Source organism: Aethalodelphis obliquidens, unplaced genomic scaffold (assembly GCF_003676395.1).
Source record: "Aethalodelphis obliquidens isolate GAN/ISIS:26980383/991018 unplaced genomic scaffold, ASM367639v1 scaffold82, whole genome shotgun sequence".
In the NCBI taxonomy this organism is placed as follows: domain Eukaryota; kingdom Metazoa; phylum Chordata; class Mammalia; order Artiodactyla; family Delphinidae; genus Aethalodelphis; species Aethalodelphis obliquidens.
The window spans coordinates 7,352,258-7,368,248 of NW_020838026.1; the positions used below are offsets into that span (position 1 = coordinate 7,352,258).

At 52.3% G+C, this 15,991-nt stretch overlaps 2 protein-coding genes across 8 annotated transcripts in view; both read right to left on the bottom strand.

The window, feature by feature from the left end:
• TIRAP (TIR domain containing adaptor protein) overlaps positions 1–5,047 on the bottom strand; it is a 15,944-nt gene extending 10,897 nt beyond the window's left edge. Inside the window, exon 1 of the mRNA XM_027093020.1 lies at positions 4,953–5,047. The gene's annotated coding sequence lies outside the window, so the exon portion shown is untranslated. The remainder of the gene's footprint in view (positions 1–4,952) is intronic.
• A 3,282-nt stretch (positions 5,048–8,329) lies between these two features.
• On the bottom strand, positions 8,330–15,877 carry FOXRED1 (FAD dependent oxidoreductase domain containing 1). 7 transcript variants are annotated; one of them, XM_027093016.1, is made up of 11 exons: positions 15,744–15,877; positions 13,562–13,782; positions 12,633–12,743; positions 12,261–12,379; positions 10,998–11,092; positions 10,618–10,719; positions 10,163–10,239; positions 9,854–10,014; positions 9,626–9,755; positions 9,284–9,388; positions 8,330–9,100 (listed from the first exon to the last, which is right to left on the bottom strand). In XM_027093016.1, exons 1-11 carry the CDS (start codon positions 15,826–15,828, stop codon positions 8,846–8,848), a joined length of 1,461 nt encoding a protein of 486 aa, XP_026948817.1. In that variant the 5' UTR covers positions 15,829–15,877; the 3' UTR covers positions 8,330–8,845. The 7 variants fall into 7 exon arrangements, with proteins under 7 accessions (XP_026948817.1, XP_026948813.1, XP_026948818.1 ...); XM_027093012.1 differs by having other exon boundaries at positions 9,284–9,755; XM_027093017.1 differs by lacking the exon at positions 15,744–15,877 and adding an exon at positions 15,621–15,737 and having other exon boundaries at positions 9,284–9,755; positions 13,600–13,782.
• Positions 15,878–15,991: the final 114 nt, after the last annotated feature.

The window sequence follows — 15,991 nt, forward strand, 5'->3', positions numbered from 1 at the left end:
AAAAAAAAAAAAAAAAAAAGGTGTCTATACATAAATATAACATATAAATGAATATTATGTACATATGTACGTATGTGCATGGGTGTAGGTGTGGGTGTAAAAATTCATCTTAGCGGACTGGAGAGAGACTCCCTTGCTGACTTGGAAGAATTTCCCATGTCATGAGAGGGCAAAGTGTCAAGGAACTTCAGGCAGCCTCAAGAAGCCAAGAGTGGTGTGTCCAGCTGACGGCCAGCAAGAAAGCAGACCTCAGTCCTACAACTTCAAGGAGGTGAATTCTGCCAACAAACAACAACCTGAGGGGGCTTAGTAGAGGGTATTTTCCCATTTGCATCTGTGATGGCACTGCAGCCCTAGCTAACACCTGGACTGCGGCCGGGTGAGACTCCAGCGGAAGACTCAGTCAAGCCTTTCATGGGCCCTTGACCCACAGAAACTATGAGACAACAGACAGGTGTTGGTTTAAGTTGCTAAATATGTAGTATTCGTCATGCAGCACAGAGAATGAATACAGGGACCACACAAAATGATGGGGTAGAATGCCAGTTCCCGGGCCCCATCCCAAATCTACTGAATCAAATCTCTGGGTGTAAGGCTTGGGAATGTGATTTTTAAACAAGTACCCCAGGAATTCCCTGGCGGTCCAGTGGTTAGGACTCAGCTGTCTCACTGCTGGGGCCCTGGGTTTGATCCCTGGTTGGGGAACTAAGATGCTACAAGCCGTGCAGTGTGTCACAAAACACAAAAACAAAAAAAAACCCCAAAAGCACAAAAGCCACAAAACAAAAAACAAGTACCCCAGGATTCTGACGTAACTAAGGATTGATCTAGTGGGCTGCAGCCGTGGCTCCTAAGCTAAGCTGTATATCATCGTCACCTAGAGGGCTTGTAAAAATATAGCTGCCCCTGTAAATGCTTATTCAATAGTTCAGAAGGAGGGCCCCCAAATCTGTATTTTTTAAGAGCTCTCCAGGTAACTCGACACAAGGAACCACTCGTCTCGATTTATGTAAGCAGTGGAATACTTGAAAATTGCCTGGCAAATCTTGGGATTTGATTTTGTGAAATAAATTTCAAACGGCTAATTTTGCTATAAAGTCAGATTTAAGATGGGACTCTAGCAGGCAGAAAACTGAAGTCTTATAACCTGTATTCAAGTAAACCATTGTGCTGAAGTTTTGCTAAATATCTAACAAAGTACATATGCTTTCAGCACTACATTTTGTAAATTCTGAAGACTTTTAAACACGTCAAAACTTTCAAATATATGTGTGAGTGTGTGTGTGTATATAAAAGCACCCACTACTTTATTTTTATTTAATATTTTGGCCGCGAGGCTTGCAGGATCTCAGTCCCGGGACCAGGGATCACACCCCGGTCACGGCAGTGACAGCGCTGAATCTTAACCACTAGGCCACTAGGGAACTCCCTCAATTTAATTATATATCAAAAGTATTGTTACTTTGGTTGTTAAAATCTAAAACCTTAGCTGTATTTTAGTCACATAGGAATATATCTTACTGACCAAACATGGAATGTGAAGCATTTTAATTAGTGTTGCTGTATTTTGCAAAATGTAGCAAATTGGTCTTTGGAAAACAGTTCCTTAGTTTTAGAAAACTGCCTTAGTTTTGAAACTATGCCACATGCGTACTAAAGGTCATTTTAAACTGAAATGCTGTGAACTTATTTTGTATTTACTTTGCTGTAGGTCTCAAGTAAATACGCAGGCATTGAATGTAATATAGATTGTGCCAGCAGTGAATTTAATGACGGATACAGTTTACAAATTATGCCTTTATACATTAGTTCCCTTTTGAGCTTACAAAATGACTGCTCTTTATATATTTTTGAAAAAGGCTTTGGGGGGGCAGTTAGATTAAAAAAAAAACTAAGATTTTTAAAGAGGAACTTTAAGAGGACTTCCACTACCAGAATAATAAAAACTTACTATAAAGCAACAGTAGGTTTAAGATCCTAGTGGGATATTTGCATGGAGACACATGCCAAGCCATATGTTTAAAATGAGTCTGGAGTTGGAAGAAGGCGGCAGGGCCAGAATTATAGATGCGGTAGTCGTCAGCCTGTATGTGACAATTCAAATCATCTGGGGAAAGCGTAGCATGGAAAGAGACAAAGCATTAAGGAATACCTACAGTTCAAAGACGGAGAGGAGCAAGTTTTACAAGCAGACACATCAGGAGAACGCAATGTTATGATAGGCAAGGAAAGAGAGTTTTGAAAATGAGATGGTGTTTACAATGGTGTTGGTGAAAAATGTCAAACGGCCAGTGAGGATTAAGAAGAAGCATTTGAATTAGAAAATTAGGAGATGACCAACTGCCTACATAAAACCCCACTTTCATTTAGAACAGAAACTAGATTATGAGGAACAAATGATATGCCTGCCAGAAAATGAAGACAGTAATTATACACTTTTAAAGTTTTGCCTGTGAAGTGAAGGGAAGATGTAACATCATAGTATAAACAGAAAACAAGATTTACTGGTTTTTTTCTTTTTCAGGAGATTTGAGTATGTTTATAGCACTTTTAACTAAATAGGCTGACTACAAAATAGGTTGACTATCACACGTAATTACTTATTGAAATACCATCCCAAGTTAAAGCGCAATGATTACGTCACATGCTTAAAAATTTAACAGAAGACTGGCATTATTTTCCAAAGAATCATGTCAGCGAACATGAATTGTAGGAACTGATTCATGAATAGTTGTCTTATTAGAGCAAATGAATCAGCAATGTTTAGCTTTAAGAGTCTGTTCCCTAACTTTTTATAATATCTTCATCTTTCATTAGCAAATACTTCATTAATACCTACTTCTGTTCGTATTTAACCATAACCAGACAGAAAGTCTTAGTAATGTCTGGGGACCAAAGAAAGATGAAAATTTGCAATCTGTATCTTCCTAACAGAGAATAATTTCAAATAACTTAAAAGCATGTTGTTCAGAAGTATTTACCAGAAGGAAATAATAGTAACTCTAGGCTATACAAGTCTATTTTCTTATTGGAATACCTGCGTTATTACTGCTATTTGTGCTATTTTAAAGCCAGACATTTTATTATTTTCACTGGGCCTTTCCTCTTTGTTAAAATCTACCTTCAACTTGGTTTCTTAGTAAGGACAGTGAAAGGCAATCTCCTGAGAGAGAGAAGATATTTTAAAAATACATATCCAAGATGTCTCATATCCAGAATATTTAAGAACTCTTACAAACTGGTAAGAAAAAGAGAGACAACCTACTGGAAAAATGGGCACAAGAATTGAACAGACACTTCACAAAAGGATATCCAAAGGCCCAACAGATGTATGAAAACATGCACAGTTCACGAGTCGCCAGAGGAATGCAAATTAAAACCTCAGCGCAACCCCACCTCCCACTCACTCAGCAGAATGGCTACAATGAAAAAGACAGACAATATCAAGTATCGGTAAGCATGTGGAGAAACAGAACTCATATACTGCCTGTGGGAGTGCAAATTGGTAGGAGGACTTTGAAAAACTGTCTGGCGCTATATTCCGCTTCTAGGAATGTACCCAACAGCAGTGCTAACATATGCTCACCAAAACACAAACATAAGAACGCCTCAGCAGCACTATTTACAATAACCCCAAACTGGAAACAACCGTATCCATCAATCCTAGTATCCGGTAGAATGTAGAAATAGTGGTCTATCCACACAGTGAAAAATTACACATCAACGAGAATACATGAACGAGTGCTAAATGCAATGGGGTTCGATCCATGTATTGAGTAGAAAACACCACACACAAAAGTACATAAGTAGGGTCCCAAGTGTCCAAAATTCAAAGCCAAATAAGACTATTTTATGATGTTAGAAACCAGGATAGCAGTTACCCATGTGTGAGAGTAGTGACTGGAAGTGGGCATAAGAGGGCATCCGAGGAGTTCCCTGGTGGCCTAGGGGTTAGGATTCCAGGCTTTCACTACTGGGTGCCAGGGTTCAATCCCTGGTCAGGGCCTGAGATCCCACGAGCTGTTTGGTGCGGTCAAAAAAACTCTGGAGTGCGAGTAATGTTTTATTTATTCTGGGTGCGGGCTGCACAGGAATGTCACAGGAATGCGACACTGGGAAAGCTGTACACTTAAGATCTGTGCACTTTTCTGTGTGTGGGTTGTATTTCAAGTTTTAAAAAAGGTTTTAAAAATAACTAGATGTGCCTTCCTCTGACGATGGGTCATTCCTGAGCCTCCGTGGCCCCTGGGTTAGATGCATCAGCTTGGGGAGTGTGTACTCCATCCTCCCCTCTCTTAGCTGCACTTGTCAGGGTGTGTGTGGTTCCTAGTGTCCCCAGGTAGAGGACGAGGGCTGACGCTGTCCTGTTCAGTGCTGTCACACGATGCCCAGCCCATCGTAGAGGTTCGTGAAATGACTGTGGAAGGGATGGCTCCGTAGGCCTGTAACCCTAAGTAAAGCCCTGTTCTTGCTGAAACACTGTCACAAAGGCCATCAGAAGAGCAGAGGGAGAGGCTGCGACAGAGCAGAGAAGGACGCGAGAGCCTGGAAGAAAAAGAATCTACAGTTCAAGACCGAAGCCACCTGAACCAGGCAGGCTCCTCAAGCTCAAGGAGGGCTCCCTGCACGAACTTCTTGGCGACAGAGAAGGTGACAGCTCTCTCTGGGGGCCTTTTCACCCGTTTCCGCGTTGTGGGTGCTACGAGCGGCCAGGTGAAGGGGCGCAGAGGGGACGGCGGTGAACCGGCCGGAGGTGCCGCAGGGAGGGGGCAAATCCGGGACCGATGACCGGGGACCGGGGACCGGGCCGCTAACGGGGCCGAACGCAGGGGTCCACTGCCCGCGGGAGTCCTGCCGGCCCAGCCGCCTGCCCGCCCCGCCCGCTCGCCTGCTCGCCCCTTCCGCGGGGCCCCGCCGCTCCCGCTCCCGCCCGCGCCTCCCCGAGCGCTCACCTGCGCCGGGGTGCGCGGGGCGCTACCTCGGTGCGGCCGGTGCGGGGCACGGGCTCCGAAGCCCGGCGGGCCGCTCGCCCACGGGAAGTGCAGCCGGCCGCCCGCTGCCCCGGAAGCGCCGAGACTCCCGGCCCGCGGCTCCTCCTCCGACCGCCGCTCCCACGCCCCAAGCCCGACCCGAGGGGGCGGCGGCCGGGCCCTCCGCGCCCGCTTCCCCGGGCTCGCAGGGAGGTTCGTGGGCATCTGCGCAGCTAAGGACTGGGCGGAAGCTTGGAGATAAGTCTTTCCTCCCGAGTTCCCCAAAACCCACCAGGAGAACCTGCAGCCTCGGCTGTGTTCTCTGTCGCGGACACAGAAAGAAACTCCTTACTTCATTCATGGAGTCTTCTCGACGCCTTGCCAGGGAAGCGTTTATACCTTTTTTCTTTTTAGGCAAGTGAGGAAGATGATGCCGGACTTTCCCAATGGCCACACACAGTCAGTGGTGAGGCGGAGAGGCCGGCGGCCTTGGCAGCCGTGAGGGCAGCCCCCGGGGCCGGGGCGCCTGGCACGCTCCCCTGAAGTTCATGGCCCAGCGGGTACGGCTCCGCGGGCACTAACGCCTGGCCGAGTGTGACGGGCAAACGGTGGCGAGGCCTGGCTTAGAGTGAAGGGACTTCTTAGCGTCCTTGGGATGTTGATGAGCGGCGTGAAGCACCCAGGCGGGGATACAGCACCTGGCATTTCCCAAGCTTTTGTTTCACCCCAGAGGGAATGTCAGTATCTTCCTGAGCAGTGTTCCTCGCATGCCGGTTTGGGAAACACGCCTACTGCTGTGCAGGTGAAATGCTGGAGCGTGGAGGTGGTTTAATAGGGCCGATCTAAGATTCATGATCTCCCTTTCAATCTGATTTCCTGCTTTTCTCACCAGCCAGCGAAAAGGAATTAGTGCTACTCCTGGGAGGGAGTGTGGTGTAAGGCCATACCGGGGGAGCTCAGGAGTCAGATGGCTGGGGTTCATATCCAGGGCTCATCACGTTAGAGGTGAGACCTTGGGGAAGTGCGGGGCTTGTCGAGGTTCACTTTCGTCATGGAAATGATATCTGGTTCCTAGTGTTGTGGGAAGGAGTAGATGAGATAAAGCCTGTCAGACAGCTAGCCTAGTGCCCAGGTGCTCAGAGTAAAAGGGTTCCTTTTACTCTGCATGGGGTATACCTCCATTTTCCCTGCCCTGTGCCTGTGCTCTGAGGTCCCCTCCACCCAAGGTGTCCTCTTTTCCCAACTCTGCTCTTCAAAAACCCCCATCTTCTGACAAGGGTCATTTTTGCAGCTTATGCAGAACTTTTCTTAACCCTGCCCTTCCCACCTTCTTCGCTGAGATCCCCTCTAGGACCTTAAGGTATTTGGAACTTGTGCTCAAGCAGCTTACCTCTGTTACAGTGAAAATTCCCTGAGGCCAGGGATCGATCTGGCTCCAGTGGAAGCAAAGAGGAACTCAGGTAAACACACTGAGAGCCAAGGATAGGACAAGCATAGGACAGCCAAGCTCAGTGCTGGGGCAAAGGTGAAGGCTAGGTCCCAGTGTCCCTTGCACAGGGAAGACAGGTGCAAGGGTAAGTGCTGTCCTGTAGCCTGAATAAAGCCCTGTGGGAGTGCAGAGGGTTCATTACCGCCTTCCTAACAAGCGCAGCATTTGTTGTCCTGGAGGAAGCAGCTTCTGGGGGAGGAGCCAGATGAAGGCCTTTTCCCTCCGGACCAGTAGATAGGGGCATCTGTGCTGAAGGAAGGGTGAGTGGATACTGGGCACCAAAGGAGGCTGCCTTACAGGGTTAACACGGACGCTGGGTTTAGCCAGCTTCCCTGGCCCCTGGCCCCTGGCAAGTTTCCTCTCTCTCAGCGTGAGTTCATTGAGTTCATTCCGCATTCAGGTGGCTCTTCCTCTTTTGCTCACCGAACTGGTCCTGGTTCTTCCCCACACATCCTCACCCCCCAACTCAGGGGCTTCTCCTGTTCCCAACTGATGATCGGGAGGTCCACCTCCATCTTTTATGTTTCATTCTTCTCCCCACAGGCCACTTAGGGAGGGAGTGGGCACTTTACTAGCTGTCTCTACTCCCACTCACTTCTCCCTCTGAACAAGTATCCACACTCAACCCCACTGGGTGCATTTCTCCCTGCATTTCAACCTTACGGGCTGCCCTCCGTAAGGTCCCCATGGACCCTCTTGATACTGAATCCAGCCCTCATGTGTGTGTTTATACCACTGACACTTCCTCCCAGGCTCTGGAGACACCTCACTTTCTGGGCTTTTCTCCTGCCTCTGGCCACCTCTTCAGCGTCCTCATCTCTTAAATATGGCGGGAGCCCCTCCAGCTTCCCCCCGCCCCACACCAGTCCCCTATTCTTCTCCCCTCCCAGGGTGATGCCGTCGTTCTCCTTGACGCCCACATCTCCATCTACAGCCCACATCCCCCTCAGTGCAACCGTGAGTCAACCCCTATTAGATGTTTCTACCAGACGTCCTGTAGGCAGAGCCTTAACATGTCCCAAACTGTCCCACTCACTCTGTCCCTCACACTGCTCATCTCTGCGAAAGGCATGACATCCATCCAGTTGTCCAAGCCAGAACCCTGGAGTCTTACGTGACCCCATTTCTCGCTGCTAAGTTGCCTCTCGGGTCCGTGCACCTCTTGCCGTGATGGTGCCGGCCTGGCTGTCTCTGCCACGTGGACTATAGTGACAGCCTGCTGTCTGGTCTCCTGCTTCGGCATCATTCTCTTCTCCACAAGGCAGGCAGGCTGATTTCTCTAAAAGGAGAATCTGATCATGTTGCTTCCCTATTGAAAGCCCTTCAGTGGCCCCTGTGCACAGAAAAGCCAAGGTCCACAGCTGGCTCTTCAGGCCCCGGCCCCGCTGTGCCCCTCACTACCTCTCCATGACCCAGCGGGGACACACCACCTGAGTCCCTTGAATTTTGCTAATTCTTGGCCCCAGGCCTTTGTATATGCTTTTCCCTCAGCCTGGGATCACCCTGCGTTCACTGTGTTAAACTGCTCATCCTTTAGGTTCAGCTCAGAGGTCACCTTCCCTGGGAACCTTCAGGGAGAAACATCCAGCTGGGGTGAGGCGTCTGTGTCCTGTGCTTTCTTCCAGCACCGCAGGGGCTGCGCTGTAGCTGACCCAGGGGCGAGGGGCCGGGCACAGGTGAGAACTCTCCAGGGAGAACACATGCCATGCTTTGCCTGCTGGTATATCTCTAATATGTAGCCCTGGGCCTGCCGAGAGTTGGAACTGAATACATAATGAATTGATGAATGAACACCTTCCTTCCCTCTACAGTCCCCCCCCCCACCCCGGTCAGGAACTCAGGAAAAGGAGGCACTAACGTGCAAACCAGATGCCTAACACCCAGGATTTAAGAGCGCTCCTGTGCTTCTCCCAGCCCGCTATCAAAGGCAAGTGGGGTAACATGAGGTGAAAAGAGGAAGGGACAGAAGACTGAAAGGAAGGCGTTCATCACGTTTCTTGATCGATGAAAAGGTTAAGTAGACAAGTCCATAGACCTGGGTCGGGCTGCCCCAGAATGCTCCCTGCCTGGGCTCTGCCGACAGGGGCAGAGGCAGTCTTTCTGGGTCGGTCCCACGAAGGAGCCAGTCCTGGGCCACGGTGCTCAGGTCCTCCGAGGTGTTCTGTCCGGCTGGGCTCCTGGTGGGTGGCATCAGCCTGGGCCATGATCAGTCCTGGGGTCCCACCCCATCGTTCTCTGTCAGCCTGGGCCTTAGGCAGTGGTTGGCCCGCCTGCCCAGCCATACGGGGGCAGGATGGCCTGGACGAGAGGGGGGCGGAGGAGACCCTGGTGGTGCTGGGGAGCAATCTAGCAGTGAGGCGGTGTGAGCACGGGCCAGGGGCGGGGCTCAGATGATACAGTGCTCTTGGGCCTTCTCTCCCAAGTAAAAGCGGCTGAAGAGGAAGGGGCTCAGGTTGATGGTCTGGAAGTGGCCCTCCAGCATCATCTCTGCCACAGCCCGGCCCACGGCGGGGGCCTGCTGGAGCCCGTGGCCACTGAAGCCCGTCGCAAAGTACATGTTGACGACGAGGGGGTGAGGGCCCACCACGCCATTCTGGTCAAAGGTGTTGTAGTCGTAGTAGCCAGCCCAAGCGCACCGCACCTGCGGGGCACAGGACGCGGTGCGTCGGGAGGGCTGCCCCGCGCTCCGCCCCACCCACTCCCGGCTGGGCTCGGCGCACGGTACCCTCCACCACCGCTGAGCGCGCTCACGGGACGGGTCCTGTGAGGCAGGGGCCCCAACGGGGCCCAGATGCTCTGGGGTCATCTGTCTCCATCCAGTTACCTTTAGAGTCTCAAAAGCTGGTACTCTCTGGGCCAGATGGGGCCACACCTTCTCCTGGAAGAAATCATGGTCCACTTCCAGGTTCCCTGGGTCTGGTTCCTCCTCCTGGGGGCAGAGGTGGGGACAAGGCTTACGTTGCCCAGGACACACATCAGACCCAGGCCTCGCTGGCCACTTTAATCTGTCCGCTTGGTAAGTGGTGGATGGGGGTAAGAGACCCCAAGTCAAAGCCAGAGGGGACCGTGACATCAGTACCAGCACTAGGCCCGCCAAAGAAGCCTGACTGCTCAGCGATACCCGGTCTCTGTCTTCTCCCCGGCACCCCGACCCCACAGAGCTCACCTCAGCGGGGCTACAGCCGCCCAGGTAGTTGTTGCCGAGTCCTTCCCGGCGGAAATAGGCTCCGCTGGGGTCTGCGACAAGCGGAGCCTCCAGGCCTGGTCCCTGGGGGCAGTGCCACAAGTACACATACCTGCCGTGACCAGCGGCGTTAGAAGCGGCGAGAACAGCAACTCCCTTCCCCGACTCTCCTCTCACCCCCACCCGGCTCCACGGCCCTGGGCAAGTCACCTTTTCCTCGGCTCCACGGGCAGCTTGGTACCCTGAAGAGTACCAGACGGCCCCTTCCCAATGCCAGCCAGCTCTGCGATTCGCCCAGACCAGGCTCCCGCTGCATTGACCACTATGGAGCATTCCACGGGCTGGTACTCCTGGCTGTGGTCCACCTTCACCTATGGGCACCAGAGAGGGGGGTGGAGGGAGCAGTCCAGTTCTTCCTGAACCTCAGTTTACCCACACTGGAAGTGGGTAGCAGAAGATCAAAATGACAGCTGTTACGTTTCTCATTAGGTGAAGGAGACACCTAGGCTGGGAACTTACATGGACTTCATGGATCCTTTTCAAAGTCACCTTCTCCCCGATGGCGGTCTCCATGTGGTTAGATGAAGAGACGAAACCTGCATGAAAAAGGAAAGGAAATAAGCCCTTGAGGCCTCAAAGAGGAAGGAGATGGAGATTCCACTGGTTTCCTGAGGAAAGAAAGCTGGAAGGCTGGAAGCTTTCCCACAGCCACTGAAGCAAAGAGACAGGGTAACCGGGATGAACTTGGCCGCACAGGACAGGAGGGTGCCAAAATCTTCAAGCAGATCACGAGTCACGGCCAAATGCAGTTAGGAGCCAGGGTCAGGATGCCCAGGACCAGTCCCCAGGGGAGAACCCCCTGTCCTGAGACAGCACAGCCCTTGCTCAGCCTGTGCGTGAAGGTAAGACCCTGTCTGGGCTGGCGTCCTGGCTGGCAGAGGTCACAAGCAGTGGACATGGGGCCGCAGACTCACGTGTCACCTCTCCGTGGCAGAAAAGGACCCCCATGGACTGGACCTTTCGCCGAAGCCCCTGGAGCAGACACCAGGGGTCAAACCAACCTTCGTTCTCCAACCCTGTGAGGAGAACGAGGATGCGTGAAGGCGGGCTAGGACCCTCCTCTCCTGTTGTCTCTCCTGCACCCCTAAATCTTCTTTAGGGCTCGTAAGCTGGGGAGTCACACTGACCAACTGCACCAGAGTCAGATCCCGCGGAAGGACAGAGAGCCGGCCCGGCCCGGGAGAGGCCCTGCAGCCAGGAGGGAAGCGCTCCTCCTTGACTCGGCTGCAGGGTGCCGAGACTCCTAACCTGAGGCGCCCCTCAACCCCTGACGCCCTCTGCACGCAAGCCTCACCGTAAGATGCCAAAGCCACTCCCTCCGTGTTCATCCAGGGAAACTTCTTCCGAAGCTGCTCCGGAGACATCAGGCAAACTTTGGCTCCTTGCTGCCTGGAGAAATGTGTGGGTCTACGTATGTGTGCTGGGTGAGTGTCTGGGGGGAGAAGTATGGGCCCCAGCTCCACAAGTCACTCCTCTGCCCCCAACTCCCCACGTATCCTCCTTGCTTCCTGGAAAAGAGCAAGCTCCTAGTCAAGGCTCTTCAGCATCTGACCCCGTTTCCTTTATGACACCCTGGCCTCCCTTTGGCCACGCTAAACGCCTTATTACCCCCTAACTGTTCCTCGTGCTTTCACAACAGGGCGGGTCACTCTGTTCCCTCCACTCCTTCTGCCCAGGACAGCCTTCCCGTCCACCTCCTAGAACAATCCTGCTCACCAGCACAACTGTCTCCTTCTGGGACCTTCATGCCCAAAGACAGCATTGTATGCGCTAAAAGGACACACTCACAAGGCGAACTGCCTGGTTCAAGTCCCAGCGCCACCACTTACTAGCTCTGGGGGCCTCAGTTTTCTCACATGTAAAATGGGCATGTTCTGATGATTAAACAAGTTAACATTTATAATGCATTTAGGACGTGACCTGATGTCACTAGTGAAACTCGTAGAAGGTTCTGCTAAAGGGTCTCAGGCACAGAGATCAGGCTGCCTGCGCGGCCATATGGGGGCAGGATGGCCTGGACGAGAGGAGGGTGGAGGAGACCCTGGCACGGTGCTGGGGAGCAATCTAGCAGTGAGGAGGTGTGAACCCGGGCCGGGATTAGAGCCCAGGGTAACAGATGGGGCGTTGGGGCCCAGTGATGAGCTCACAGGCTCAGATGATAGTCCTGACTGACGGGTCATGAGACCCACAGCCTTTTACACGAGTCCCGGTATGGCCGGCAAAGCCTACGAGCTTAGCTCTCTGGCTCTTAGAGAAAACATTTGCAGATTTGCGGGCCCCTCCCCGGAGATCCTGACTTATTAGGAGGGATGTGTCCTGGGTGGTTCTCATCACCTGGGAATTTAGGAACCACCGCGGCAGTGCTTTGTCCGTGTCTGTGTTACAGCACTTAGCACAGGGCTTCGGAGGTTTGCCCGTGCGCGTCTTCCTGACAGACTGAGCTCCTAGGGAGCAGGGCCTGTTTCATTGGCTCCGTCACCCTGGCTCCTGAAGTGAGTCAGAGCCCACCGCGTGCGGGCAGCTGAGACGCAGCATGGCAGCCGTGCCGGGCGCCCACCTCTGCACTTTCACGTTGTTTTCCATGATCGTAGCCCCCTCCTCTGAAGCCAGAAAGAGGTAACCAGAGGGGTTGAACTGGAGGTCCAGGGGAGGGTCATCGACCACGGCCAGGTACTCCTGTGTGCAAAGAAAAGCTCCTCCAAGAAGCTGACTTCAAGAAGGGAGGGAGAGCTTTCCTGGCGTTCTCACCACAGCCCCCGGGCTCGGTGCCCCGACCCAGAGGGAAGCTCTCTCCGGGCACCGCCGCTGGGAAGAAAACCGGGGGTTCCAACCCCTAGCTGCCCATATGCTCGCCCAGCCAGCTGGGCTGCTCCCCTCTCTGGGCTAAAGGAGGGGTCACCACCCCACCCCCAAATCTCACAGCACGTACATTGATGTTCCGGAGAAATTCGACCGAAAAGAGGGAGAGCTGGATGTTCTCAGGCAACGAGAACTGCTGACGAATCCCACCCACAGAAAGCACGGTGGAGGCCTGGGAATACTGTGGAAAGACAAGAGAAGGCGATGTGGGCCCTGTTCCGTGTGAGCAGAATACCGTACTGGAGGGTGAGAGTCACATACGCAAAGTTAATTTTTTTTTGGCCACGCTGCTGCTTGCGGGATCTTAGTTCCCTGACCAGGGATGGAACCTGGGCCACCTGCAGTGGAAGTGCGGAGTCTTAACCACTGGACTGCCAGGGAAGTCCCACGTGCCCAAAGTTAAAGGGGAGTCCTACTTGCAAGTTTATAATCTAAACTTGCAGAAACCTATATGCAAGTCAACCAGCAGCCCAACCAGGACAACAGCTATTAAAATCCTTATTAGAAGATACACAGAGCAGAGAGGCTCAGTCAGCTAAAAAGGGCTGGGCGCCGTCGTACAAAATGGTAATGGCCTGGAAGTGCAAGGCAGCAGACGGACGTGGAAAACAGGGATGTGGCCAAAGGAGCAAGATTCGTGACTAGCTGGCAGTGCTAAACAGGAACAGTTAAAGAGCAGAAACCTCAGAAGTAATGGAACCTCCAAGGGCGTCGTGACAGCTGTTTGTGTTAACCACAGCTCGAATGCAGGCCAGACCTCTGAGATCTCGAGACATACAACGTTGGGAAATTTGCTTCCCAAAGCAAAAACCTTATTGTCAAGGTCTCTGGTTTGAGGGAGGAAGAACATGGGGCTATTTCTCAACAAGGGCCAAAGCACAGTCCCTGCCCTTTGGCCCTGCAAACACTGAGGTCTTTCCTCTTCTCTCCTCCCCTCGAGTCCTTAAGAAAATACGGGTCTGCACCCCACTCCTGACTCTGCCCCACCCCAGACCTCACCGTGTGGTCCCGCTCCACCACCAGCACCCGAATGGCACCTTGCCGCTTCTCCAGCCTCTTCAGCCAATAGGCTACGGACAGGCCAAGCACCCCACCGCCAACAATCACCACATCGGAGTGTTCAGGGGGCAGGTGGCTGGTGTCACATAGCGGACTCCAGGCCCCTCCAGGAAGGACGGACTGGATCTTCTTCTTAATCTCCGACACCTTTCCATGCCAGGCTGTGGGATACAGTTATGGTCAAAGAGGGCCATACATCTCCTTTCCAGGAGGTGGAGGGGGGTGTGTGTTAGAGGATGGGCACAGGAAAAGGTGGGCTAAACGGAACACCGAGTGTTCAGTCCTCACTGCCATTCCTTCTCACGAGGTCAACTCGCACCCAGCAGCACTCCACAGCTTGGCTTCATGTTCTCTACACCAGAGTCTCACTTCCTTTGAGTGCATTATACCCAGCACTGCAAGATTCAACTTCCTAAAACCGACACTCTCTATTCTCTCCACTGGCTAGGGGACTTACACGTATTTCTCTCCTGTGCAGACCTCTCTCTCCCCTGAGCCCAGGCTCCTGGACCAAGAGATCCCGGCACACCTAGAGCCGCACTGCCCTCTGAAGCACGGACCTCTGAGTGGCACCTTATCCTGGATCTCCATCGCCAACAGCAAACCTACATTCATGTTGTCTGTTATCAAGTCCTGACGACTGTGCCTCTTAAATATCTCCCCAATCTACCCAATCTGTCCCCCTTTTTCCCCATCTCTACCACCACTGCCCTAGACCAAACCACGCTGTCTCTCCCATCTAAACTGTTAAAAGCTCCTGTTTCCACTCATTCCCCTCTTGTCTAACCCCCCAACTTCTTTTCTATATCACGGCTAGAATGATCTTTTCTAAACACTAATTTAATCACACACTCTCTTGCTTAAAACCCCCCAGTGGGTTTCCATTACCCTAAGGATAAAAGTCCAAAATCTTTCACGTGGCCTGCGAGACACTGCATGATCTGGCTCCTGTTTGCCCTGTCCTCCCCGAACCCTCCAGCCTCAGCCCCTTCATTCCCGCCACAGGGGATCCACACAGGTGTTCTCCCTGCTTTGAAACTCTGTGCCCACTTCTTTGCCCAGCTAACTCCTTGCTTCCTTTAGATGTCAGCTCAGTTATCATTTTCTCAGGGATGCCTTCTTTCCTGATCCCCTAGACTGTGCCAAGTTCTCCTGTCATGCTATCTCATAGCTGCATGAACCACTCTTTTGCAGCATGCAACACACTTGCATCTTTGAGTTTATCTGTGATTGCTTCATGCTGTACTATGTCTACCTTCTCCATAGAATCTCCAGTCTAGAACAGTACCTGGCACATCCTAAGTGCTCAATAAATGTCTTGAATACATGAATCCTTTTGTCTTTCACACCTAACTCATGAATCTCCAAGTCTTCTCTCACTGTCTCCAATTCAAAGTTCAAACTCTTCTCTGCATTCGAATCCTTCTTTGATCTGGACTTAACCTTACCTGTCCTGAGTACATTTCATACTACTACTCAAACTCTCTATCTGGATGTCCTTTGCTGATTCCTTGCACAAGAACAATACTTTTCTCCTCCTAACCTTTGTTCAGTTCCCCAGAACCTGGAACTCATGCTTTCCTTGAGCCAGTAAACATCATCTTTCAAGGCTGATCTCCGTTCCCACCTGTTCCACGTACTGCTATTATTACACTAGCCATTGGCACTGGCAGTGCAGGGTATCCTCCGAGTTGGGTTCCCTCCAGTCTTGAACCGGTCTACTAAAGCCTTCCCTCTCCAGCTACACTTCAGGCACCTGCAGGACATATATCGAATCCTCGCTTTCTCTTCTTTCCTCCTTCACGGCAACAACACTAAACACAGCATCCTGCACGCGAGCAGGATTTCATGCACTTCTGCGCCACCAATGAATCTGCCTGGCTGCTATTCTGGTGGTAAGTTCAGGCACAGAAGGATCTGGGATATGTCACCTGAGAAGGGCAACTCTGGGATCCATACCCCTGTCCAGGCTCTAACAAGCTCCGGCAGGCAAGGTTACCTCCTGCTCCCAGCGACCCACTCTCTTCCCAACGCGGACCGGGACCTCGAGTCCTGAAGGTCACATGGCTGGAGATTGGGAACACCCCAGAACCACGATACCCTCCGCTGCCCTCAGCTTTACCCAGAGTAGAGCCTTCTCTGTGTGCGCCTAGCCCCCGGCCCAAGAGGCCCGGGCCCAAGCCGAGCCGCAGCGCCCTCCGAAGCATGGCCCTGGGGCTCTCGGCAGCTAGGATTGGGGCGCCCTACCCCGGCAAGGTCCCAGCCCGCCGTCGCTGCTACGCGTCGCCTGCAGTTCATTCGAGCGCGCCCATTGGCCAGCGGCCCCTGCGGGCCCCACCCCTCCACCCTATAGGCGGCCGTACTGTCCCT

Coding starts and splice junctions, on each gene's coding strand:
- FOXRED1 (XM_027093012.1), bottom strand. CDS start 15,828: ATGCTTCGGAGGGCGCTGCGGCTCGGCTTGGGCCCGGGCCTCTTGGGC. Junction 12,744..13,561: donor TGGTGGAGCGGGACCACACG/GTGAGGTCTGGG, acceptor GTCTTTCCACAG/TATTCCCAGGCCTCCACCGT. Junction 9,101..9,283: donor CAGCTTTTGAGACTCTAAAG/GTAACTGGATGG, acceptor TGTGCCCCGCAG/GTGCGGTGCGCTTGGGCTGG.